This window comes from Mustela nivalis (genome assembly GCF_964662115.1).
Source record: "Mustela nivalis genome assembly, chromosome: 6".
Taxonomy (NCBI): domain Eukaryota; kingdom Metazoa; phylum Chordata; class Mammalia; order Carnivora; family Mustelidae; genus Mustela; species Mustela nivalis.
The window spans coordinates 30,535,958-30,563,020 of record NC_139025.1 but is presented as its reverse complement, the minus strand read 5'-3'; the positions used below and the strand labels follow the sequence as shown (position 1 = coordinate 30,563,020).

General features: G+C 37.4%; 1 protein-coding gene across 4 annotated transcripts in view; it reads left to right on the top strand.

Annotated features, from left to right (window-relative positions):
* TRIP11 (thyroid hormone receptor interactor 11) overlaps nucleotides 1–27,063 on the top strand; it is a 64,269-nt gene that overhangs the window by 3,573 nt on the left and 33,633 nt on the right. Inside the window, exons 2-11 of one of the 4 annotated variants that reach the window (XM_082733942.1) lie at nucleotides 912–970; nucleotides 5,713–5,823; nucleotides 8,928–9,206; nucleotides 10,979–11,047; nucleotides 13,364–13,529; nucleotides 15,589–15,954; nucleotides 18,997–19,037; nucleotides 19,584–19,670; nucleotides 22,867–23,079; nucleotides 23,883–26,903. In XM_082733942.1, coding sequence (XP_082590068.1) covers nucleotides 912–970; nucleotides 5,713–5,823; nucleotides 8,928–9,206; nucleotides 10,979–11,047; nucleotides 13,364–13,529; nucleotides 15,589–15,954; nucleotides 18,997–19,037; nucleotides 19,584–19,670; nucleotides 22,867–23,079; nucleotides 23,883–26,903 — 4,412 coding nt within the window. Of the gene's footprint in view, nucleotides 1–908; nucleotides 971–5,712; nucleotides 5,824–8,927; nucleotides 9,207–10,978; nucleotides 11,048–13,363; nucleotides 13,530–15,588; nucleotides 15,955–18,996; nucleotides 19,038–19,583; nucleotides 19,671–22,866; nucleotides 23,080–23,882; nucleotides 26,904–27,063 lie in introns of all 4 variants that reach the window. The other 3 variants (XM_082733941.1, XM_082733943.1, XM_082733944.1) reach the window with 3 other exon arrangements.

Genomic DNA, 27,063 nt, shown 5'->3' with positions numbered 1-27,063 from the left:
ACTGCACCTGGTGATTTGCAAAACAAGAAGAGTGGGTTTGCCACTATTCTTTATTGGATGTCACTTGTATTTTCTTTTGATTTAAACTGTAAATCAGAGACGTTCTTTCTTTTTTTTTCCCCCAACAGAGAAATTATTTCTTGAGTATTAAAGTGCTGTGACTAATGAAAAATACTGGCACCTAGAAAAAAATCTTAACCGATGAAGATGTTCTGGTAGCATCAGCAGTGCCATTTTGATGGAGCTGACCTCTTATTCTGTGTTGTTTTTTTTTTTTAATTTTTAATTATGATTTTTTAAGTAAACTCTGCACCCAGCGTCGGGCTTGAACTCCTGACCCTGAGATCAAGAGTCTCACGCTGCACCAGCTAAGCCAGCCAGGTGCCCTGTCTCCGACTCTCCATTTAAATGAAAATGTACAAAAGCAGACTGAGCTCATCCCCATTTTAAATAGATAGTGCCCATGTTACTTGACCTAAGTGTTCTTTTTGTGCATTTTCTTCTTTATTTAGGGATCATTATTATTTGATAGTATTGGGAGCAGAAGTTAGAAATAAGGCCTCAACCCCAGTTGTTTAAGTTTCATCTAAAATTAAACCAAACCCCCAGAGAGAATTAATTTGTAAAACTCAGTTTTCCATAATAAAATCATATTGAACACTTCCAAGGGGGAAATGTAGATGTCTTACGTAGGTCCAGAAGATAGGCCAAAAAAACGATTTACATGATAATAAAGCACATATGTGACAGTAGGAAATTGTGATAAAAATCAAGTGGTACTGTCTTCTGAGTTTGTTCTCAGATCAGCATACCGTTCTGTTGAAAGCTCAGTGAAATCTATACTTTAAAATGCCTGTTTATTCACATGGTGTTTATCATATATTCAGTGTATGCTGTTTCTTTCGTAGCAGAATTACCTAATTCTAGAAGAAAGGAAATTGAAGCCATTCATTCAGTCTTAAGATCAGAGGTAAGGAAAATTAAAGACTGTTATTGAACTTAGATTTTTTTCTTTTTTGAAGGCATGGCAGTTAACTCTTTTTCAGCTCTCTGTCTTTATTACACTGCTTACCACTTTTATCTCTTCTTTGTCCCAGTTCTTTTTAGTGTTATCATCTTTCAGATGAAGAACATATTTACATGTTACTCCACTTTCTTCTTTAATATTCCTATCATCTTTTACATGCTGGAAAATGGCCTGGGGTAGAAGAACTAGTGACAGCAGTTTATCTAGGAATTACCATGTTCTGACAGTGTGCACAATTGCAGTAGTACATTTTATTGAAGTATAATGTGAAGAATGCAATTCTATTTAATCTAGACCTTTTTAATTTGCTAACATGAAAAAAGGTGTGTATTTCTAAACAAAGAAGTTTAAAATATAGATCTAATTTTACCATTTTCCACCCATTGTTAGTGCCTCATGGTAACTACCTCTGGACATTGTACTTAATGGAGACCAGGAAAACTTGGGAAGGGTTCAAAGGAAAGCCATAAAGAAAATGAAGTGATTTAAAATAGGATCTATTATAAAGTACTAAAGACACTCAACTATTTAGCTTATGGGTAAGAACCGTGAGGGAACACAATATTTCATTAAAAGGGATTTTTAGAGGACTGTGGTAAGCATGTTTTCCTTTTGCTAAGCTCATAAACAGAGAAAATTGAATTTAAAATATTAGAAAATATTTGCTGACAATCAGTTCAGGTCCTTCTCACAAAATATTGTGAAGTAAAATCAGTATTGAATTCTGGCCCAGATTACCAAGGTGGATGTAGAGGGACCTCTCAAGAGGGACTGTCTCGGTATTCTGTCTCAATTCAAGATGGCTATTTGGTGACACTTGAGACGTTAGGTATAATTACCTAATAAGTAGATGCTTCAGTGACAGATGAACTTAATAACTTCTTTCTTTGTACAGCCGAGAAAATTGTTCCTGTAATCCTTAAAGAAATTCTTGAGAAGGCACTGATTAATTAGTTCAGACCCACCCAGAAAAAGTAAATGGCAGAGATGTGTGTAGTGGCATTAATTTAGGTAAATTCTCCAGTGTCCATTTGGAGGAAAAAAGTAAGTAGGGTGAATCTGCTTAGTGACTGACTGCTCTCTGTTGAGCTTGAGAAGGGAGAGAGAATTCTTCTGTCCCTCTGTTGATCTCACTTCTAATCTCATGGGTTTAAGGTAGCATGATTCTAGTGTTTAGAAATATTTTTGGTATCATGCATCCCCAAATGAAAGCCACCTTTCTCATTTGATGCTTATTCACAGTATCTTGAGCTACTCACACGCTAGAAGAAAAGGTACTGTTGGATTCCCCAAGGGCTTTGTTTTCTAAGGTGACTTTGATTCTTGCTGTGTGTTGGCACAGAAGCACTTCATACCCTCACCCTGTACATGACTATGTAATAAGGGAATAAGGTGATTAAAGCCATCAGGAAACTAAAAAAATATAAAATCCTATTTAGAAAGTCTTAGATTTTATTTATTTATCTGTTGTAGAGAAAGAAAACGAGAGTGGAGGAGGGGCAGAGGGAGAAGGAGGGAGAATCGCATACATGCTCCAAGATGTGGAGCTTGATCCCTCAACCTTGACATCATACCTAGCCAGAACCAAGAGTTAGCTGCTTAACCAACTGAGCCACCCAGGCAGAGAGAGGGTGTTTAGTATAGACAGAGGGCATTGTGTTTTCCAGAGGAATGTCTGTTTACAGACATAATATTTCAAGCTGACTGAATTAGTTAGGTTTCTTCAATTTAACCTCTATGCCAAGAAAAAAAAATCTCATCCACATTTACCATCTGGATCCAGAGAACTTAAAAATTTTTTTTTATAGTAAATCATTTTGTAAGAAAGTTACAGAAGTAGGAATAAAGTGATAGTGAAAAACTTCTTCAGAAATTTTAGTAAGAACTTATTTATGGCAAGGCCATATTTTTATTCCATATGTTTCTGGTTTTGAAAACATATATACTCAAAATAGACAGTGTCTGAATGCAGTTAACTGCTTTTTAACTCTTATGCATGAACCGAAATGTGTGTTATTTTGTAAATACCGATTCCAGATTTCATTTACATCTCTAGTAGGTTTCAGCTGATCATGACTTCTGGTTCTTGTGTCATTAAAACCAATATCTTTGCAAACTTTGATGGCTCATGATTTTGTTGAAGAGACGATGACTGTCATCTTTGCTCCATAATTACAGAGCTAATTTATAAATATCAATTAGATTTATAAATACCAATTAGATATATAAATACCAGTTAGAATGATCAGTCCACTGAATTTTTTTCACTTTATGTCATCTTTTTCTTCCCAGGCACCTTTGTATACACACCTGCCTACAACATTTGTCCACTTATGGACTATATCAAGTAAATGTTGGTGTACAAATATATCCATAGTGAAAGAATACTGTCACATAGCCATTTAGTGAAGTGGGATGGTTCAGGTCCTTGTCACAAAATATTGTGAAGTAAAATCTTTTCCTATTGAATGATAGGAAACTTGATGAGATAAGTTTCCTTATCTCAGATAGATAACTTGATGAGAACACCATATATCTTTTTTGTTCTTAGAAATATATTGGGGGCACCTGGGTGGCTCATTCTGTTAAGTGTCTGGCTTTGGCTTAGGTCATGATCTCAGGGACCTGGGATCAAGCCCCGAGTCAGAGTCTGGCTCTCTGCTCAGCAGGGAGTCTGCTTCTCCCTCTGTGCTCAAGCGCGGTCTTTCTCTCTCTCAAATAAATAAAAAATCTTGTAAAGAAAATTAGTAAAAAGGAATACATTGTTCACTCATCAGTTTTGAAGTTTGAGAATATTCCTCTAGGATGCTTTTATTTGAAGACTTGGCTGGGATTTTACCTCCACAGCCTGCTCACCACAGCCATCAGACTCAAGAATGCTGTTTTCTGTCTCTTCATATTTGTCTTCTGGGTTGTGTTAATAACTGAAGTGTTTTCCTCTGTCCGTTTTCTTTTCTTTGTGAAACAAAAGTTCTGAATTTTCAGATGTGTTCAATAAAAGTGAAAGACAACAAAACCAAAAAGACTCTACAAAGTGGGTGTCTCTAGCTTTTTCCTTTCTGAAAGGTGTTACAGTACTTTGGGTACTGCAGTCTGAAAACTGGTTATTTCAGTCTTGCATCATTCTTCTGGGTGAGTCTGTCTTCTGTTTTCTTATTATATAAGACTTTTTTTTTTTAAGATTTTATTTATTTATTTGACAGAGATCACAAGTAGGCAGAGAGGCAGGCAGAGAGAGAGGAAGGGAAGCAGGCTCCCTGCTGAGCAGAGAGCCCCATGCGGGGCCCAGGACCCTGAGATCATGACCTGAGCTGAAGGCAGAGGCTTTAACCCACTGAGCCACCCAGGCGCCCCTATATAAGACTTTTTTTTAGCCTACTTGAGAATAATTGGTGAATAATGATAAAATATATACTTTTTAGAATGACAAAATAGCAAAATGTTTCAAAGACAGAAGAACAAGGTCATTATAATCTCGTGAAAATTCTGTCAAGCTCACTGGGGCAGGGTAAGCTTCCCCAAATTCTAATAGTCGCTTAAAAGCTTGAACTATGGGGTGCCTGGGTGGCTCAGTGGGTTAAAGCCTCTGCCTTCGGCTCGGGTCGTGATCTCAGGGTCCTGGGATTGAGCCCCACATCGGGCTCTCTGCTCAGCGGGGAGCCTGCTTCCCCCCTCCCCTCTCTGCCTGCCTCTCTGCCTACTTGTGATCTCTGTCAAATAAACAAATAAAAAAAAGTCTTAAAAAAAAAAAAGCAAAAAACCCAAGTCAGATAATTAGCTGACTGAGCCACTCAGGTGCCCGAAAATTTAAGTAATTTTTTAAACATATTTTCAAAAATCTTAGAACAAAAGACTATGATATCTTGATTCATTGAGTTAGAATATTTTGTGTACTTCTGACTAGTTTTTGAACTGAGCTCTAGTATGGTTTTCAAATTGGAATTTTCAGAGCCACCTCAGAAGCCTGGCAGGTAGGTAGTATGAAGGTATGATAGGTAATATGAAGCTTTGAAGGTATGATAGGTAATATGAAGCTTTGGCCTCCTACTTATACTTCCATCAAGAAGTCTTTTTTAAAAAGATTTCTTGGGGCGCCTGGGTGGCTCAATGGGTTAAGCCGCTGCCTTCGGCTCAGGTCATGATCCCACGGTCCTGGGATCGAGCCCCGCATCGGGCTCTCTGCTCAGCAGGGAGCCTGCTTCCTCCTCTCCCTCTTTGCCTGCCTCTCTGCCTGCTTGTCATCTCTCTCTGTCAAATAAATAAATAAAAAATCTTAAAAAAAAAATAAATAAATAAATAAAAAGATTTCTTTTAAAAAGTTATGTTTGGGAAGAAAACAAAAGTTGAAATGTGTAATCTAGTTTATTCATTAACCAGACATGGATTGCCTGTTATATGCTAGACCCTGGACACACAGTGATGGGGGAAACATAGATCATTGGACAAGATTTACTGTTTTTTTTTTTTAACTCTGGTTCAGAATTTTGCATAATCTCTATAAACGTGCTTATTACACTTGTAGCTTTAATTAAAACTATTTCAAAGGTCAGATTCTGAGAACTTCTGTATTTTATACCTTTTTCTGTATAAAGTGGTATGTTTTTCATGATGCCATGCACATAACTGTTACTGACATGTTTTACTTTTAGTCTTCTTGTTGAAAATACTTTTTTCTTTGTTTCTAGAATGAGAGACTCAAAAAACTTTGTACTGATTTAGAAGAGAAGCATGAAACATCAGAGCTTCAAATAAAGCAGCAATCTACAAGTTATCGAAATCAACTACAACAGAAGGAGGTAAAAGTTATTAAAGTTACTTCATAATTATTTCCTTGTAATGTTTTTAGGAGGGTTTTTAAGAGTTATAAATCAGGCTATCTACAGATCCATAAAAATATTGAAAGGGGGATGAAGCTAGTAATTCCCAACTCAGTTTGATACCATTATTTTAAGAATTTTAAGCTTTTCTGTTAAATTTGTATTTTATAAGCTAACCTTTATTTCCTACTTTCCAAAAGAGGAAAACCCTTTCAGTAAAGTATCTTCAGGTATCTGTTGCTTGTAATTTCTGATTTAATGAAACCTAATTTTTCCTCTGTTCACTTAAAATTGTGAATCAGTGTGATAATTGTTAATGGCATTTCATTTTTAAAAATGATTTTGACTACCAGTGTTCATATATATTGAGTTGGCATTTATTTGACTTTCCATGAAAAAAGAATATTAAGTATATTAAGTTGAATTACATCGTTCTATAAATATTTTTTCCCTTTAGTTTATTAGAAATGTTTATTTTTGAATTGGCTTATCTTTTGTTTGCCATGCTGATAATAGATATTATATAATTTAAACAGCATTATAGTGAATTCTTAAAATACAGACGATGTCTCCATGTTTCATTTTGTTGTTGAAATATCTTCAGTGTTTAGTACATAAATGGAATTTAGTTCTTCTATTGAATTGAGCTATTTCTTGTTTTATTAATCATTGGGGTTTTCTTTAGTTTGTTGATTAAATATTCGTTTCTATCATAACTTCATATATGAGGTTTTTTAAAAAGGTTTATTTATTTTTATCACTTTTTGGCCTTTTGTCTAAGATCGAGTGTAAGATTTACTTATTTTAGAGAGAGAGAGAGCATGTGTGAGGGGGGAGGGGCAGATGGAGAGGAAGAGACAGAATCTCAAGCAGACTCTGCACTGAGCATGGAGCCTGACACCATTCTCAGGCTCATGACACTGAAATCATGACCTGAACCGAAACCAGGAGTCAGATGCTCAATCAGCTGAGCCACTCAGGCATCCCCATATTTGAGGTTTTAAAATTTTAGACGCATTGAGTTTTAGTTCTTTCAGTAACATACTGAGATGAAAAGTAAAAGCAAGCCGCATTACAGGTAAACATTTAAAGAAGAGCTTAACTTTCCAATCTGTTGGGAATTGATTTCATAAAATATTATAAAAATAAATTACTACAAAAATAAAATGAGTATAAAAAAGGAAAATTACAAGTTCTAGTTAAAGCTAAAAGCCCACTTTTAAGAAAGATTTAACAGATTATAAAATTGCTCTGTCAAATTGTTTTAAAAGACTTTAAGCCTTATTTTTTAAACTTACGTACATATCACAGATTGGTAGTAAACATTCATGCCTTTAGTCCACAGACCATGCTTTGATCAGCACCGACTTATAAAAATTACAGTAGTGTAGTAGTTCTCACCCAGGGGTTTATAGCTGAATCATCCATGATACTTTAAATTATGCCCTCCAGGACATTACGATTTTGGTTTACTGTGAAGGGGCCCTGGTATTGGTATTTTTCAGAAACTCCATAGGTGATTCTGATGCTTACATTCTAATTGGAAACACTACTGTGGAAAATCTGTGGTTTTATTTTCTACTTAACTATCAATATTAGAGGGCAAATAAAGCATTTTAGTTTAGAAATGCTTCTTTGTTACTAATTTGCATTTTTTAACTCAATAACTTGATATTAATATCAGTTTTAAAATGAGAACTTTCTTTATATTGAAATTACTCTTGGGGGCACCTGGGTGGCTCAGTTGGTTAAGTGACTGGGTTCAGCTCAGGTCATGATCCTAAAGTACCAGGATTGAGTCCACATCAGGCTCCCTGCCCAGCCGGGAGTCTACTTCTCCCTCTGACCCTCCCCCCTCTCCTGCTCTGTCTTTCTCTCTCTCAAATGAATAAATACAATCTTTAAAAGAAAAAAAGTTACCCTTGAAAATAATTTTGTTTTTCAGAATTTCAGTATTTTTTACTAGAATAAAAGATAATATATGAATATACTTAAGGTCTACAGTTTTCTGCCGTCGTTATGATGATCATATTCCAGAGATGCAGTTTACATCATGTCATTTATGGGCAAATGAATGAAATGTGTATGTTACCCATACATTTTAGAGAAGGGGTTCTGGTACAAGAAACCTGTTATGACACTTGATGTAATTGTATTTGGTTTTTATTTGTCTAATTGCTTGGTTGTACATGTGTAGAAATATTGTTACTGGTCAGCTAACTCCCAGTATCATATTCCCCTTTGTGGCAGGGTGCCTGCTGAGGTAGGTATTTTACAGAAAGCTTATCTCAATTCTCCCTAGCTTACTCACTGAGTAATGATATGGTGTTGTGGTAAATCCATATATTTGTAATTTCTTTGGGACAATGAGTTGGTATTACCAGTCCTTAGTTAAAACTCCACTAAAGGTTTCAGAATTTTTATATTATTCTTTCCCTGAGTAGTCAAATTTTCACTGGCTCCTTTTTGCCAAGGCTAAAGCCAAGGCCTTTTACATTGTGTGATTTCTTTCTAAGACTCAAAGGCTAATAATAGCTGTTATCTAAGAATGGATTACTAAAGCATTCTTCCAGCTGTTGAACAGACCAGTACAAAGCTACTCCTGATTCATGGTGCATTTTAAGCCTAAATTCCACCATACTCGGTAACATCAGACTACTCCAACAGATGCTCCAAAGAAACTTGCTAATTAATACACAGACTGCTGCAGCTTTCACTTTCCCATCACTTATGGTTTAATAATACAGATAGAACCCATGAGAATTGTCCATACCACCTGATACACAGAAGATAATAAACCCATGTTCAACTGAGAATTTCGTTGCTCCAGTTAACACACAAGTGAGATATTCTGATCTTTGTACTGTTTGAAACATTATCCCTATTTTAACTGGTAAATCATGTTTGGTTTTTAAATAAAGGTTTTCTGGTCAGGGTGTTATAGAAGACTTGGATGCAGCTGAAGGAGTTACCATCATTGGATAATCTTAAATTATTACAACTTTTAACATTATGGGTCTATAAAGATGTCAGTATGGTTATTTTAAACTACCTTCTCTAAAATACAGATTATAAATGTGTAGGTAGAAATCAGCCATCTTAAAGCAAGACAGATTGCGCTGCAGGATCAGCTGCTGAAGCTGCAGTCTGCTGCTCAGTCCACACAGTCAGGAGCTGGTGGAGGACCGGCAGCCCCTGCGTCCTCTCCATTCGGCTACCATGTCAGCCAGCATGCTTCGGGTTTCCACGATGACGACATGGACTTTGGTGACATAATTTCATCACAACAAGAAATAAATAGATTGTCAAACCAAGTGTCAAGACTTGAGTCTGAAGTTGGTCATTGGAGGCATATTGCTCAGGTAGGTAAAGTTATCATGAGTCTCTGAAAACTGTTACTGAGGAAAAATAGTGGTTTTATATGTAGAGCTTTTAGTATCAGAAAGAAACCTGGACTTAAAGGAGAAATCATACCAATTAAAATTACCTTTTTGCTTCCCAAGTTGCTAGACATTCCCAATATCCAAAATAAATCTTAGAATGATCAGTTTGTCCATCTTATCTCTAAAAATGTAGTAGTTTTTAAAGTACCGTAGAATTGTAGATTCTCTGTGCAGCCTTTAGAGATGAGGATTTCACAGCCTATTTTAGAGCCTTGAAAAATGCATTCAAACAAGTAAATTCCTCAGGTGATTCTGATACACATTTTAGGAAACATTGCCTAGGATAAGATTTCATAGGGAAGAGGTGCATTTTTGGTATGTATATTTAAACATAGTTTGAATATTTTCTGTATTATAGACCTGTAGTAGGATATAAAGGTGGAAAAGGCATAATTGGGATCCTTCAGGGGACTCAAGTCTTTAGCAAGCCATACTGAAACTTATTTGTATTATATTTTACAAATGTTTCAATAGGTGCTATCCTATATATTAATCTTCATAACCATGTGAAGTATTTATTATCTCTGTTTTACAGATAAGCAAAGTAAAAGTTTAATATACTTACTGTTGCCCTAATTAAGTTGTAATTTAAACAGGCATCTTTTGACTTCAAATCCCGTTTTTCTGGTGGACTAAGTTCCTTTTTTATCCAGACAGTAGCTTTTGGTTCCTTAACACACTATATATATAGTAAATAAGTTAATAATGATAAATCGACCAAAAAATAAAAAATAAATGGAGAACATTTGGCTTTGAATGTGAAGAGAAGAATCTAAAAGTTCTTTTAATTGTCAGACCAAAGGGTGTTTTGAATTGAGATAGGGATCCTCTGGATAAAATCATTTAAAAAAGATGTTAACTGGGTTTTTACAAGAATTAATGTGGTTGGGTAATTTTTTGGAGGTTTAGAAATTTTAAATTTAGAATTTTAGAAATTTTGATTTAGGAAGCTGCTTGTTTATCATCAAATTTACATTTTGTTAAGCTAAGTAAAGTATTCTCTGGTGTTTTTCTTAACATTGGTTATTTTGTGAAGGTGTCTCCCTACTTAGATATCAAACTCTTAAAAATTATGTTTTGTTTTCTTTTTTTAGGAGGAGAGCATTGGGGGAGGGGCAGGGGAGAGTGAGAATCTCAAGCAGGCTTCATGTTCAAAGGGGAGCCTGATTTGGGGCTCAGTCTCACAATCCTGAGATCATGTGTGACTTGAGACGAAATCAAGAGTCGGATGCTTAATTGACTGAGCCTGGATGCCCTTTGACAATTATCTTTTATTTGTTATGTATTACTCACAATTGGACTGGGTTCTTTAAAAGGTGCTTGGTATTCTTAATCAGGATTTGCCTTGGAAATACTCCTTAAAAAAATTATATATATATATATGTATATACGTGTATACATATATATATATGTATATATATATATATATATATACATATATGTGATTTTACTTATTTATTCGAGAGAGAGAGAATAAACAGGGAGAGGGAAAAGTGGACTCCCAGCTGAGCAGGAAGCCCGACACAGGGCTCCATCCCAGGACCCTGGGATCATGACCTGACCTGAAGGCAGGTGCTTAACTGACTGAGCCACCTAGGCACTCCTGAAAAATATTTTTTAGCAAAATTATTTTGTAATTTTCTCTTTTATAAGAATGCCAGTACAATTTTCTATTTGTTTTTCTGATCTAGACTTCTAAAGCACAAGGATCAAACAACTCTAATCAAAATGAAATCTGCAAATTGCAAAATATCATTAAGGTAAGGAGGTTGTTGGAACAATGCCTTTTTTTAAAAAAGATTTAATTAATTTATTTATTTGAGTGAGAGCAGGAGAGAGAGAAGGAGCGGGGTGGGGGGAAAGGGAGAGGGAGAAGCAGATGCCCTGCTGAGCAGGGAGCCCAAATTTGGGGCTTGATTCAGGACCCTGGGATCACGACCTACACTAAAGCCACCCAGGTGCCCTGCAACAATGGCTATTATACATCTAAAATTTGTTTATTAAAAGTAAAAGTAAAATTTGCTTATTAAAAGTCTGGGATGCCTGGATGGCTTATTCAGTTAAGCGTCTGCCTTCTGCTTGTGTCATGATCTTGGGGTCCTTGGATCCAGCCCTGCGTGGTGCTCCCTGCTTAGCAGGGAGTCTGCTTCTCCCTCTTCCTCTGCCTACTACCCCTTCTGCTTGTGCTCACTCTAATAAATGAATAAAAATCTCTAAAAAAAGTATAAGTCTAAAGAAGTCTCAGTTATAAAGCTAATTATGTAGTTTATGATCTTTTGTTTTTACCATTTTGTGTTTTCATCCTTTACGACTGCAAGGTATATAAAACTGTCTCTTCCAAAATCATTTGGTTTTGAACACTTGTTTTTTTTAAGTAGTTTATATTTCATTAGTGTCTACTTGGTATTGCATCTGGTAAAATTGTCTTTTTTTTTTTTTTAAGATTTTGTTCATCAGAGAGTCAGTGGGAGGGAGAGATAATCTGAAGCAGACACTGCGCTGAGCACAGAGCCTGTTGCAGTGTTTGATCCCATGACCCTAAGATCATGACCTGAGCTGAAATCAAGAGTCATATGATTAACCAAATGAGCCACTGAGGCTCCCCAAAATGATCTTTATTAAATATTTCCGAGGTTGCTTAAGTTTCAGGGTTTAGGGTTAAAGGATATTGACAAAATGTTAATACTGTTCATTGTAAATAATTTTCCCATAATTTTGCTACTTTGTCTCAGTTATTATTTCTTTCAAGAAAAGTGTTAGTTACATACTTTTATCATATGGCAGTGAATTGTTTTTAGTGTATAAATTATTGGTATCTGGATGGCTCAGTCTAAGTGTCTTCCTTTAGCTCAGGTCATGATCCCAGGGTCCTGGATTGAGGCCCATGTTGGGATTCCTATTCAGTGGAGAATCTGCTTCTCTTGCTCTCTTTGCTTCTCCCCCCACACACCCGGCTTGTACTCTCTTGCATGCATGTTCTCTCACTCTTTTAAATAAAATCTTTAAAATTAAAAAAAAAAATTATTGCCAGGTATAGAATTTTTTGGTTTTGGTTTTACTATTATAGTAATACTAATATGGGTATGCTCCCAAACTGTGAAGATTTGTGTTTGAATCCTGACTCTCCTGTTTACCATCTGTTATACTTTGAGCAAGTTACTTAATCTTTCCAGGCTTCCATTTTACCATCAGTATAGTAGATTTCATAATACCTTCCTTGTAGGATCATTTTAAGGTTTAAATATGAAGCTGCTTGCCAAGTGCTGGCACATAAATAAGTGCACAGGATTAAAGAGTAATTTTACTGGTCTTCTCAGGAAATAGAAGCTAATTTATTGATTAGGATTCTTGGTTACAAGCAACAAAACCCGTCTCTGGCAAAGGAAAGCCAAAGAGGTTTTACTGGAAGGACCCAGGGTAGTCTGTTCCCAGGATTAAAAGACAAATTGAGCATTCTGGTCTTGGGCAGGACAGGAATGGGAATAGCTTCAGGATCTAGATAGTGGGACACAGTGGACAGACTTTTCTGGGTGCAGCTATCATAATGCTTGTGGTCCTTTTCCCCTTTTGAAAGACTAACTCAAGATCCAGATTCCTAGGAGAGAGATTGGTGGTCTCAACTTGGGTAGCAAGATATTTTTACTCATCTTCTGTTTCATTTTTTTTTTCTTGCTGGCATTCTGTCATTAAATAGAAAAACTGTTCTTAAGGCCCAAGAAAGAAGGGGGACCTGGGTGGCTCAGTTGGTTAGTGTCTGCCTTCGGCTCAGGTCATGATCTCAGGGTCCTTGGATTGAGCCACATGTCTGGCTCCCTGCTGGGGAGTCAGCTTCTCCCTTTCTGCTCATGCTCACTCTCTCAAATAAATAAAATCTTAAAAAAAAAAAAAAAAAGACTCAAGAAAGGAAAGGGTAGAATTTTTCGGGAATTGCCCAGATTTGGGGTCTTTATTTAAGGTCTTTATAATCTTAGCATGTTCAGAGAATTACTTTTAATATAGGCTTTTGCACAACAATGAAATGGCTTAGGTATATTGTTGACTATAAATGTAGTTTAATTTGCTTTTATTTTTTTAAGGAACTCAAACAGACTCGAAATCAGGAAATTGATGACCATCAACATGAAATGTCAGTTTTGCAGAACGCACATCAGCAGAAATTGACAGAAATAAGTCGTCGTCATCGAGAAGAATTAAGTGACTATGAAGAACGAATTGAAGAACTGGAAAACCTGTTACAACAAGGTTGTTCATTGTTTTTGTATTTTTAAGATTTTATTTATTTATTTGAGAGATCGAGGGAACACGAACAGGGGGAAGGGCAGAAGGAGAAGCTGGCTCCACACTGAGCAGAAAGCCCAACTCGGTGCTCGATCCCAGGAACCTAAGATCATGACCCAAGCCAAAGGCAGCTGCTTGATCAGTTGAGCCACCCAGGCACCCCAAGGTTGTTAGTTTTATTAACTTAATGGATTAGGTAACATAATTAGATGACAAACGTAGTACTGTAAAACCAACACACTGGTGTGAACTTGGACTACATTCTAAAGAATGAATGAATGACTAGTTCTGTTCATCTGCCTGAAATTTGCAGTGGCATCACTGTTGCAAGATTATGCAGAAATGGAAAGGTCCTTTTGCTTTTTTGGCGAATAGTTACATGGATTTTTTTGCATTGTTTGGTGATGATAGTTTGGTAATAAGTGATCAGAAATATTTTTCCTTTCTTTAAAACTCCTATAAATAGGTGTTTTAGTGGTTGATTCAAATAGTTTTCTTCAACTATTTATTTAAAAATGCTTTATTATGGGGGTGCCTAGCTGGCTCAGGAAGTGGAATGTATAGCTCCTGATCTTGGGGTCATGAGTTTGAGCCCCACATTGAGGGTAGAGATTACCTAAAACATTTTTATTCAAATTTTTATTTTGGTAATTTAACTTTTTGTGTATTTATTTTTACTTTTTATTTTATTTTATTTTTTTAAACGATTTTATTTGACACAGAGATCAATAAGTAGGCAGAGAACCAGGCAGAGAGAGAGGGGGAAGCAGGCTCCCCACTGAGCAGAGAGCTCCATTCAGGGCTCGATCCCAGGACCCTGAGACCATGACCTGAATTGAAGGCAGAGGCTTAACCACTGAGCCATCCATAATTTAACTTCTTAAAAGACTTTCTTTTCATAACAAAATTGAGAAGGAAGTACAGAGATTTCCCATATACCCATGCCCTGGTATGGGTACATCATCAGAATGCTACATTTTTTATCAAGATGAGTCTGCATTGACAGATCATGATCCTTCAGCATGTGTGTTTTACCTTAGGGTTCACTCTTGGTGTGTACATTCTCTGGGTTGGACAGATAGATGACACATTTTCATCATTATAATATACAGAGCTGTTTCAGTGCTCTTAAAATCCTCTGTGCTCTGCCTACTCACTTTCCACCCACCCTCCCCCGCAGTCTTTGTATTGTGTCTCTTGTTTTGCCTTTTCCAGAATGTCACATAGTTGGAATCACACAGTATGTAGCCTTTTCAGATTGATTTCTTTCACTTAGTAATTTGCATTTGAGTTTTCTCCATGTTTTTTTCATTGCTTGAAACCTCAATTCTTTTTTTTAAGTTTTTTTTTTTTTTAAGATTTTATGTATTTATTTGACAGACAGAGATCACAAGCAGACAGAAAGGCAGGCAGAGAGAGAGGAGGAACCAGGCTCCCTGCTGAGCAGAGAGCCTGATGCAGGGCTCGATCCCAGAACCCTGGGATCATGACCTGAGCCGAAGGCAGAGGCTTTAACCCACTGAGCCACCCAGCCGCCCCTACACCTCAATTCTTTTTAATGCTGAATAGTATTCCATTGCCTGGATGTACCGGAGTTTATCCATTCACCCATTGAAGGACATCTCTTCCAAGTCTCGGCAGTTATGAATAAAGCTGCTATAAATATCATTGTTTAGGTTTTTATGTGAATTAGAGTTTTTAGTTCTTTTGAATAAATACCAGCGAGTGCAATTGCTGATCATATATAACGACGGTGTGTTTTGTTAGAGACTGCTGAACTGTCTTCCAAAAGTTTTGCATTTTGCCAGGAATGAATGAGAATTTGTACTGCTTCACATGCTCACCAGCATTTGGTGTTGTGAGTGTTCTGAATCTTGGCTCTTTTAATAGGAGCATAATGATAACTCATTGTTGTCTTAACTTTTTAAGTTTTTTCAAGTTAAATCTCCTAGTTGTATATAGAAAGCTACTTATCTCTCAGTAATTGACACTGGCTGTGCTTGATTTTCTGTTTATGTTCTAGGTGGCTCAGGAATTGTAACAACTGATCACTCAAAAATCCATGAAATGCAAAAAACTATACAGGATCTACAAAATGAAAAAGTAGCATCTATTAAAAAAATTGAAGAGCTTGAGGATAAAATTAAAGACATAAATGAAAAATTATCTTCTGCAGAAAATGACAGAGATATTTTGAGGAAGGAACAAGAACGCCTAAATGTTGAAAACAGACAAATAACAGAAGAATGTGAAAGCTTAAAACTGAAATGTAGTACATTGCAGCCTGATGCTGTGAAGCAAAGTGATACTGTGACAGAAAAAGAAAAAATCCTTCCACAGAGTCCATCAGTGGAAGAGGAAGTGCTCAAACTACAGCAAGCACTGTCTGGTATAAAACATTTGGAAATTATCTATGATTGGTGTTTATTGCATACTAGTTTATGTTTTTAAGATTTTTTTTGTTTGACAGAGAAATTAAAAGTAAGCAGAGAGGCAGGCAGAGAGAGAGGGGGGAAGCAGGCTCCTTTCTGAGCAGAGAGTCCGATGCAGGGCTCGATCCCAGGACCCTGAGACCATGAGCCAAAGGCAGAGACTCAACGCACTGAGCCACCCAGGCGCCCCTGCATCCTAGTTTTTAAAGACAGACTGAGTACTTTATGGAAGTGGAGTATTCAGGCAGGTTGGCTCTAGAAGTTGAGTAGAATTGTTTGGTTTTGGATTCAGTGCCATAATTAATGGATCACAAATAGGAATTTTCTACGAAAAAGGCTTTGTTGTTGGCTGGATGTCTCTCAACCTCCCTTTCTCATCCTTTAAGTAGTTACAGGGAACTCATTCATGTTGGAAGCCATGTAGATTTCTGAGAAATATATATGTAGCTATTTACTGGAAGGAGGTATGGGCCTATTTCTGTTAGTCTGCATAGAACCAGATACTTTGTGGAACTCTAAAATTCTAGGCCCTCCAATTAGGGAATGCAATCTTCCTTGTTCAGAATTCTTTATTATTTTTGAAATGATGTCCTCTATCTAAGCAGACATGAGAATGATAAGAGCCATCAGTCCTTCACCGTTTTATTTAGTTACCTGTGTTATGTGTAAGAAAAGTAAGTTAGTAAATGAAATATGCCAAATACCGGTGTTCATTCATGCCAGGAAAACATAATGGGAGCTCTTTACTGTGAAGATATATTTTATTTTGCACTTTTGTCTTCTCACAATACAAACTCTCACTTTATGAACTGCTTCATTGCTCCGCTGGAGGTTTCTAGCCCTTGTGTGCTGTTCTCCACCCCCTCCCCCAATCCCCTTGGCGAGGTCTTTATTGTGAGCTCCTGACCCAGATGGCCAGCTCTATAAACTCCAATTAGAGTTAGGTTCGATGTCACCATGTCCTCCTCCTCCTCTTCCTCTCCCTACCTTGGTGATTTACCAGTCTGCCAAAACAGAAAATTTGAAGTCACCACCTAGTGTGTCCTGTACGTTCTGTTTCCTTAGCTTCTCTGATTCAGTGATATTTCAGGATTGTACCCTAGAGGAGCTCTAGAGTTTCTTAGAAGGGCCTCTGTCTTGGGAGCTGCCATGATGGCAAAGAAAAGATTATTCATTAGGGTTCTAGACTTCTCTCTCATTTGACTTTCGAGTAGCTCTGCTCCTTTCAAAATACATATTGGACGACTCATGGGTGTGTTTGCTTTAAAAACATTTGTTGTCCTAGTCCTTCCTCTTTTTCTCATTTCCATTGCCGCTGAGTAACTTCAGCCAGTCATAATTTCTTTTGCCTGGTTATCTATAGATGTTACATTTTGTTTCTTTTCTTTCCTTCTTCTTCTTCTTTTTTTTTTTTTTTAAAGATTTTATTTATTTATTTGTTAGAGAACATAAGCAGGGGGAGCAGCAGACAGGAGAAGTAGACTCCCTGCTGAGCAAGGAGCCCTGTGCCGGACTCATCTCAGAACCCTGGGATCATGACTTAAGCCAGGGGCAGACCCTTAACCCACTGAGCCTCCCAGGCGTCCTGTCTATAGCCATTTCTTAATGTAGGGAAATAGCTGAGTGGTTAAGAATATGACTGAATTGGAATCCAGCTCATCACTAATTAGCTGATCTTGGGCAAGTTAATTAACATCTCTGTGCTTTGGTTTTTTTATCCCTATGGTTAGGATAGCACTCCTATCTTCTTCATAGTTGCAGTAGTAGTAATGGGGAGTCTATGAGTTACTAGATGCAGAGTTCTCTTTAGAGCAGGGGCTATCCCATTTTAAGTATTATAAAAGTATTAGCTGCTGTTATTCTCTGGTTTCCATGATTCCTTTAATTTTTTTTTTTTCTGTCTGTATCCAGAAAGGTTTTTCAGAAACATGCAACAGGTTTAACTCCCCTGATCGTAGTACTTTATGGCTCCCTGTGAACGTCAGGATAGTCTTTCACGATCCGGTCCATTTCCCTCTTTAGTTTCACCTCTTCCCATTCATCTAACTTGCTAAGCATTAGCCATACTGAACTTTGTACATAGCTCCTAGAGTCAATGACTTTGTCTATTAGCTCTGTTTTTGCACTTGCTGCTCTGTTTGTGTGGAGGGTGTCTGTTTCTCTCTGCTGAGTCTTAAGTATATTATGATTCATTGCGGATATTGTGTCTGCAGGGAGGTACCTGTGCTACTGCTTTCCTGGCCTGCCTTAGCCCCCATCCCCCAATCTGGAGTAGGTGTTGGCCCTTTCTGCTCTAGTCGCACCTTGTGCTCCCTGTATCATACTGTGCAGGAGTCATGTGTTTCCTTTCTCTCTGAATTGAAAGCTGCTTGAGAGCAAGCAGGGACTAAATGTTTTCATCTTGTTCTCTAGCAACTAACTGATTTCATAGAAAATGCTTAGTGTTATCTGAATGAAAGTTGAATGAATTACTTCAGCTGAACTAATGGTATTCTGTCTTTGTGTTCTTCTAGAACCACTTCTATATATGGATCCATCTGTAATACCAGCTTGAATGTTTTTTTTTCTCTTGTTATATCTAAGTCAGTTTAGAGAATTGAGAGGTTATTATATCATTGCAAGAATAAAAAAATATACATTTTTGTTCCATTTCCCCCCACTCTCAGTCCTTTTACTATTTTCTGCTATGCAAACTAACAGCTCATTTTGAAACATTGTTATTAATGTTTTTATCAAAGCAATAACTTCTGATTCATCCAGAATAGATTATAATTTTTTCTTCTGTTCCATAGGACTGCATTTTAATGGAGCATCTAACTGGCATTTATGTTATGATTTCTTTGATATGTCAAATAGAAGTATAAAACAACAAACCGTTTGAGCTTGCTGATTGTGCTTATAAATATATTTTATTTTAATTGAGTTTTATTCCTGACTTTAATATAGGAGGTAATTATTAAGTTGAAGAGTTTTAATGTCATTCATTATTGTTTTTACAGATGCTGAAAATGAAATTATGAGATTGAGTAATTTAAACCAGGTAAACTAATTTTAAGAGAAAAGCTTTTGCTTTGATTTATCAAGAAAAAGTATTTTGATTATTATAGTTGCTTATTTTGTGTTTTTTACAAATTCACTTGAACTTATCCTGGGAACTTGCATCTTAGTAATTTTATGTTTGCTGATTAATAACAAACTTCTTGAATCATAACGACATAATTTTGAAAGTTACATAATTTAAAAAATGCAAGTATATCATTTTCAGGATGACATTCTGTTTATAGATAGTGGAAGCGGATTTTCCACCACAGTGAGGAATGCGTTTTAATTTCCCTTAAGGAATTCAGAGAGTTGCTTCTATTGCTAATGATTACAGACTACTTTGTAAATTTATTTTTTGAAATATAATATAATTCTAAGAATATTTATAAAATGAGTGACTGGCTTTGGGCAGTCCAGTGTTGCTTGCCTATAGTTTTTATATATCACTGGAGAAATGCTGAGTACAAATGTACAGTAGTACAATTTGTGTACTTTTTTGTAAACTTGAAATTTATCTAAAAACACACTGTTTTACATTTTGTAGGATAACAGTCTCACTGAAGACAATCTGAAGCTTAAAATGCATGTTGAAACTTTAGAAAAACAGAAGTCCTTATTGAGTCAAGAAAAGGTGGGTACAGTAAAAGTGGGGGACAGAATTAAAATGTGTGACTACAGGTCACAGCCAAGGGCCACTTTGTATAAAAATGGAATGTTTAGGTCTTGAGAGTCCTGAGGGTAAAACTGATGTCACTGATGCTTGTCAGACCAGGATGAAGTATTTAGGGCAAAGTTCGAGAATGAGAGGCTGGCCAGAGTTCACATTTACAGATAAGGGAGCCGGTAGGCATACATATATGAGCAGAGATATGTATAGGTAAAGACTCTGCTTTGGTTTCCGATGAAGTCCTGAGAGCAGCAGCACACACAGGTGGTTCTAGAGTCTGGAGTGGTGATAGTGGCATCCTACAGAATCTATTAACTGTTTCTCTGTCCTGGAACCTATCTAGTGTGGTAGAATTTCTTAATGGTGAGGTATGAAGAGGGATACATTCTCAGTGGCAGAGATAGAGGCTTTGTGTATGTTGGTAGCAGGTTTGGAATAAGGTTCTATAATGCAGTGTTGGGAATGAGGAGCGGTATTTTTATTATGTACTCGGTGATAATTCCTTGGCTAAGACAGGTGCTTAAATACAGTATGGCTGTGAGCTGATATTATTAAGTTATAGGCCAGTGTCTTAACTCAGTTGAAAAAATTGATTTTTAAAAAATAATACATATATTCACTGATGTATAAATTCAGTAATTCATATGGAAAACCTTTAGATGGTACAAATGGAGTATCCTTTGCACCTCTTTTGGTTGGCCTCTTTTTTTAAAGATTTTATTTACTTATTTGAAAGAGGAGAGAGAGAGAACACATGCAGGGTTGGGGTAGAGGGAGAGGAAAAAGCAGACTCCCTGCTGAGCAGAAACCGCCCCCACCCCCCGCCGACATGGGGCTCGATCCCAAGACCCTGAGATCATGACCTGAGCTGAAGGCAGATACTTTACTGACTGAGTCACTCAGCTGCCCCTGAAGGCAGTCTTTCTTACCAGTTTCTTGTATGTCCATCCTTCTAGACTACACTTATGATGTATGATTATATAAATAGCTTTAAAAAAATACAGCTTTTAGCCTCCTATACATACTATTCATATATACCTTAACATATTTTCAGCATCGTCCGCATTAGCATATACACAGTGTTTCTGAGAGGGATGCTGTCAGCGTGGAAAATTCTTAGTTTTGTGCACTGTCGTATGCATGGTGGGATCCTTGCCTCCACCCTTTCTGTTTACTAAAAACCAGTGTCTCCTCCTCTTTCTTAATTCTTATATTATCTCTATTTTCTCTGCTGTTTTCTGCTCTCTCTGCATTCTGCTTTTTCAGTTCCTCCTTTCTCTAACTGGCTAGGTATATTTCATAGTTTGCAGATCTCTGCACATATTTGATAGTATCTGTAACCTTGCCATGATATTTTTGGATTTGTAGCCATTCCTGATAGCTCTTGGTCCTTTCTTTCAATGTTATGTAAGCCTTCTTAACTTTTCCTGTAAGTTTCTCTGATATGGGTCTACTCACTGCTTAAGAACCTACCTGCAGGGCCGTGCATGTTTTTTGTTTGTTTGTTTGTTTTGCTTTTTAAAAAATATTTTATTTATTTATTTGACAGAGAGATCACAAGTAGGCAGAGAGGGGGGAAGCAGACTCCCTGCTGAGCAGAGAGCCTGATTCGGAGTTCCATCCCAGGATCCTGAGATCATGACCTGAGCCAAAGGCAGAGGCTTAACCCACTGAGCCACCCAGGTGCCCCAAGGCCATTCATATTCTTAACATCTACCTGAGAAAAGCTTGCGGTTCCCCTGATTGAACATATAACTTTATTATTATTTTTTAAATTTAAACTCAATTAGCCAACATATAGTATAGTATATAGTATGCCATTAGTTTCAGATGTAGAGTTCAGTAATTCATCAGTGCCTATCACCCAGTTACCCCATTCCCCCACCCGTTGCACATGTAACTTTAGAAAGGCATTACAAAATGCTGTTTTCATTAACCGTAGTTCAGAATAAACTTTTGAATTGGAACTAAAGTGGGAATTTTGAGGGAGATGTTCCAGTTTTCCCTGGTCTCTTTGTAAGGTATGTTTTGTTGCTTTATTTGTAGATGTTTAGAATTCTTATTTGCTTTAAAGTAGAGTCCATAGAAATTTGATATTTTCTATTGGTGAAAGAAGGCTTTAAACTTTTGTTGTACCACAAGCATCACATGAGAGGTTGAAACAGTGTTGAAGCATAGAGAACTGTCCCACTTCTGGAGTTTAGAGGAAAAGCATTAAATACCTCTAGAACAGAATATAAAATATAGTTTAAAAATCATACATATATAGATAGATAAATCTTTAGGACTGTTAAGAGTTGAGAAAGGGGAACCTGGTCTCAGGTTGGATGGCAAAGGAAGGAAGAAGTCTACTTTCTTGGGTCAAAGGAGAGTTTCTTTGTGCTGACAGGAGCCAGTAATAAGGGAAATTCCTTTAATGAGAGAAAAGAAACATTTTATTTTCTAACTGGAGAATGAATGAATGTTGATTTTTATAGATATTTATTTAGTTTATGGTTGTTGGTGACTGGATATTAGGGGGATGGAAGTGTAGAGAACCAGGACACTTGGGACATTTTGAAGAGACTGTGGGGTGAGAGAAGCAGCAGACAGAAGGGAAGCTGAGTGGGAGTGAGATTAGGAAGGCTCCCACATGGGAAAGTTTTTGTATAAAGAAGCTGGAGCTGGATGAACTTTTAATAGTCATTCCATCTTGTCTGGTGTTACAGAAATGTTTTCCTTCTCTTTTTTTTTTTAAGATTTTATTTATTTGACAGAGATTACAAGTAGGCAGAGAGGCAGGCAGAGAGAGGGGGAAGCAGGCTCCCCGCTGAGCAGAGAACCCAATGTGGGGCTTGATCCCAGGACCCTGGGATCATGACCGAAGCTGAAAGCAGAGGCTTTAACCCACTGAGCCACCCAGGCACCCCCAGAAATGTTTTTCTTGAAGCTACTCATAAAATCGCACATTGAGTGAAGGCTGTGATTTGTTGAATTTTATGTATCATTGCTGAAGTCTTATTCAGTATTTCTGACACAGGCCATCTGAGAATAGATTCCTGTGTGTCTGTGTGTGTGTGTGTGTTTATGCCTGTGTGTGTGTCTGTATATATATAAAACTTTTTGTTGTCTTCTTCCAATTGACAATATACGTTGTTTTTCCCCATTTTTATTATTTAAGGAAGAGCTTCAGGTATCACTTCTAAAATTGAACAATGAATATGAAGTAATTAAAAGTACAGTTGTAAGAGACACGGATTTGAATTCAACACTACATGACTTAAGACTGACTTTGGAAGCAAAGGAACAGGAGCTCAATCAGAGTCTGACTGAGAAGGAAATACTGGTAGCTGAGTTAGAGGAATTGGACAAACAGAACCAGGAAGCTACAAAGGTAACATGATGTGAGAACCAGAGTGGCACACATTCTTTTTAGTACACTGAAGATTGGAATAATAAGTGAAAATGATGGGTGTGATTTAAACCTGTGATTTCATCAATATTTTGCTTCATTGATAATCTAATCACAGAGGCTGGCAAACTTCTTCTGTAAAGGGTTAGATAGTAAATATTTTTTGGCCCTGCAGGCCAAATAGTGGTCTCAGTTGTACTCAGCTCCGCTCTTGCGCTACGTAAACAATGAACGGTGGCTGTATTCCAGTAAGACTTGATCTACAAAAGCAGGTGGCTGGCCTGATTTGGTTCATTGGCTGTGTGACTCCTGCTTCAGTGATGAAGAGTTGAAATTAAACAATATATATCATTTACTTTCTCTGGTTTTAAATTGTAGTCTCTAGGATAATGAAATAGATTTGCTGTAAGTTGTTAGTAATTTTGTTAAGATTTTTTTTTTAAAAAAGATTTATTTATTTGAGAGAGAGAGAATGTGCGTGCATGTAAACAAGGCAAGGAGCAGGGGGAGGGAGAGTCTCAAGCCAGCTCCGCACTAAGCTTGGAGCCTGACATAGGGCTCAATCCCACGACCCTGAGATCATGACCTGAGCTAAAACCAAGAGTCGGATGCTTAACCAACTCTGCCACCCAGGCGCTCCTAAATGTTGGGATTTTTAAAGTTTAGAAGGATTAGAAATATCTGAGGAGTATTCTTTATTATTTATGACATTTTACCAAATTTTTGTTAGGTACTAAAATGAGAGATTGTCTTAAAAGTGACCATTCAAATTATTTTTCTTTCAGCATATGATTCTGATAAAAGATCAGCTATTAAAACAACAAAGTGAGGGAGACAGTATCATTAGTAAACTGAGACAAGATCTAACTGATGAAAACAGGAGAGTTCATCAACTTGAAGATGATAATATGAACATGACTAAAGAGCTGGATGTGCAGAAAGAAAAGTTAGTTCAAAGTGAACTTGTTCTAAATGATTTGCATTTAGCCAAGCAGAAGCTTGAGGAGAAAGTGGAAGATTTAGTAGATCAACTAACTAAATCACAGAACAGTAACTTAAACATGCAGAAGGAGAACTTTGGACTTAAGGAACATATTAAACAAAATGAGGAAGAGCTTTCTAGAGTCCGGGATGAGTTAACTCGGTCTCTGAATCGAGACTCCGGCAGTGATTTTAAGGATGACTTACTTAAAGAAAAGGAGGCTGAAGTCAGAAACATAAGGCAGAAACTTTCAGAAATAGAACAGCTCAATGGCCATTTAAACAAAGTTGCCTTTGATCTGAAAATGGAAAATGAAAAGTTGGTTTTAGCATGTGAGGATGTAAGACACGAGTTAGAAGAATCCATTGCTGGTAGCAATCAGATTTCTCTGGAAAGAAACACTTTTGTGGAGGCTCTAAAAATGGAGAAAGGACAGTTAGAAGCAGAATTGAGTCGGGCCAAGCAGAGGCTGGTAGAAGAAGCTAATAAATATGAGCAGATGATCGAACAACTATCTAAGGCACGTGATTTGAGTACTTCTGCTTTACAGCTGGAACAGCAGCGTTTAATAAAACTTAGTCAAGAGAAAGACTTTGAAATAGCGGAACTCAAAAAGAACCTTGAACAAATGGATACGCACCATAAAGAAACCAAGGAAATTTTATCCTCTAGTTTAGAAGAGCAGAAGCACTTATCCCAACTTATAAGTGAGAAGGACGTTTTTATTGAAAAACTTAAAGAAAGAAGTTCAGTGCTTCAGGAGGAATTAGATAAATGTACTGAGGCCTTAAGAAAAAATGAAATTTTAAAGCAAACCATGGAGGAAAAAGACCGAAGTCTTGGGTCCATGAAAGAAGAAAACAATCATCTCAAAGAAGAACTGGAACGGCTACGTGAACAGCACAGTCGGGCTGCGCCTGTGGTGGAGCCTAAGCCCCTGGATAGCGTTACAGAGCTAGAGTCTGAGGTGTTGCAGCTGAATATTATAAAGGGGAATCTTGAGGAGGAAATAAAACGTCATCAAAAGACTATTGAAGATCAAAACCAGAGTAAAATGCAGCTGCTTCAATCTTTGGAGGAGCAGAAGAAGGAAATGGCTGAGTTTAAGAACCAGCATGAGCAAATGAATGTCACACACACCCAACTCTTCTTAGAGAAAGATGAAGAAATTAAGAATTTGCAAAAAACAGTTGAACAGATCAAAACCCAGTTGCACGAAGAAAGACAGGGTGTTCCAACGGAGAATTCTGAGATCTTTCAAGAAACGAAAGTACAGAGCCTTAATATAGAAAACGGCAGTGAAAAACATGATTTATCTAAAGCCGAAACTGAGAGATTAGTAAAAGGAATAAAAGAACGAGAATTGGAGATTAAGCTCCTGAACGAAAAGAATATATCTTTAACGAAACAGATTGATCAGTTGTCCAAAGATGAAGTTGGTAAACTAACTCAGATCATCCAGCAGAAAGACTTGGAGATACAAGCTCTTCATGCTAGAATTTCTTCCGCTTCCTACACCCAGGATGTTGTCTACCTTCAGCAGCAGCTGCAGGCCTACGCCAAGGAGAGAGAACAGGTATTAGCTGTTTTGAGTGAGAAGACTAGGGAAAATAGCCACCTGAAAGCGGAGTACCACAAAATGATGGATATTGTTGCCGCCAAAGAGGCAGCTCTCGTGAAGCTGCAGGAGGACAATCAAAAATTGTCTACTAGATCCGAGGGTGGTGGCCAAGATATGTTTAGAGAAACTGTACAGAATTTGTCGCGTATCATTCGAGAAAAAGACATTGAGATAGATGCATTAAGTCAGAAATGCCAGACCTTATTGACAGTTTTACAGACATCCAGCACTGGGAGTGAAGTCGGAGGTGTTAACAGCAATCAGTTTGAGGAGCTTCTCCAGGAACGTGACAAACTCAAGCAGCAAGTGAAGAAGATGGAAGAGTGGAAGCAGCAGGTGATGACCACGGTCCAGAATATGCAGCACGAGTCCGCCCAGCTTCAGGAGGAGCTCCATCAGCTACAGGCACAAGTTCTGGTTGACAGCGATAATAATTCTAAATTACAAGTGGACTATACTGGCCTGATCCAAAGTTATGAGCAGAATGAAACCAAACTCAAAAATTTTGGGCAGGAGCTAGCACAAGTTCAGCACAGCATCGGGCAGCTGTGCAGCACCAAGGAGCTGCTTCTAGGAAAACTTGATAGTATTTCGCCCCAACTCTCCTCCGGATCTTTGTCGCCTTCCCAGCCAACAGAATCTCTTGGCACGGTGAAGCCTGATAGATTGAGGGAGTCTTCGAAACAGGAGCTAGAAGAGTTAAGAAAGTCACTGCAGGAGAAAGATGCAACAATTAAAACGCTCCAGGAAAACAATCACAGATTGTCTGATTCCATTGCTGCTACCTCAGAGCTGGAAAGAAAAGAACACGAACAGACAGACTCAGAAATGAAGCAGCTCAAGGAGAAACAAGAGGTCTTACAGAAGTCACTGAAGGAGAAAGACCTCTTAATCAAAGCCAAAAGTGATCAGTTACTTTCTTTAAATGAAAATTTCACCAACAAAGTGAATGAAAACGAACTTTTGAGGCAGGCAGTAACCAACCTGAAGGAGCGGATATTAATTTTAGAAATGGACATCTGTAAACTAAAAGAAGAAAATGAAAGAATAGTAGAAACAAGCAGGGTAAAGGAAACGGAATATCAAGCGTTACAGGAGACTAATACGAAGTTTTCCATGATGCTTCGAGAAAAAGAGTTTGAGTGCCATTCAATGAAGGAAAAGGCTCTTGCGTTTGAGCAGCTGCTGAAAGAAAAAGAGCAGGTATGTTGGGGATGGAATTTTTATACAGGAAAGTTGGGGTGGGGAAGATTTTCCAGTGGGTTGGTTACTTTATAGGTAATTGTGTTTGAAGGGGAATGTGAAGTTGTTCATTCAGAAATACCTCTTTCAGGCTTTTGTGACTTCATTCTGAGTAAATTTT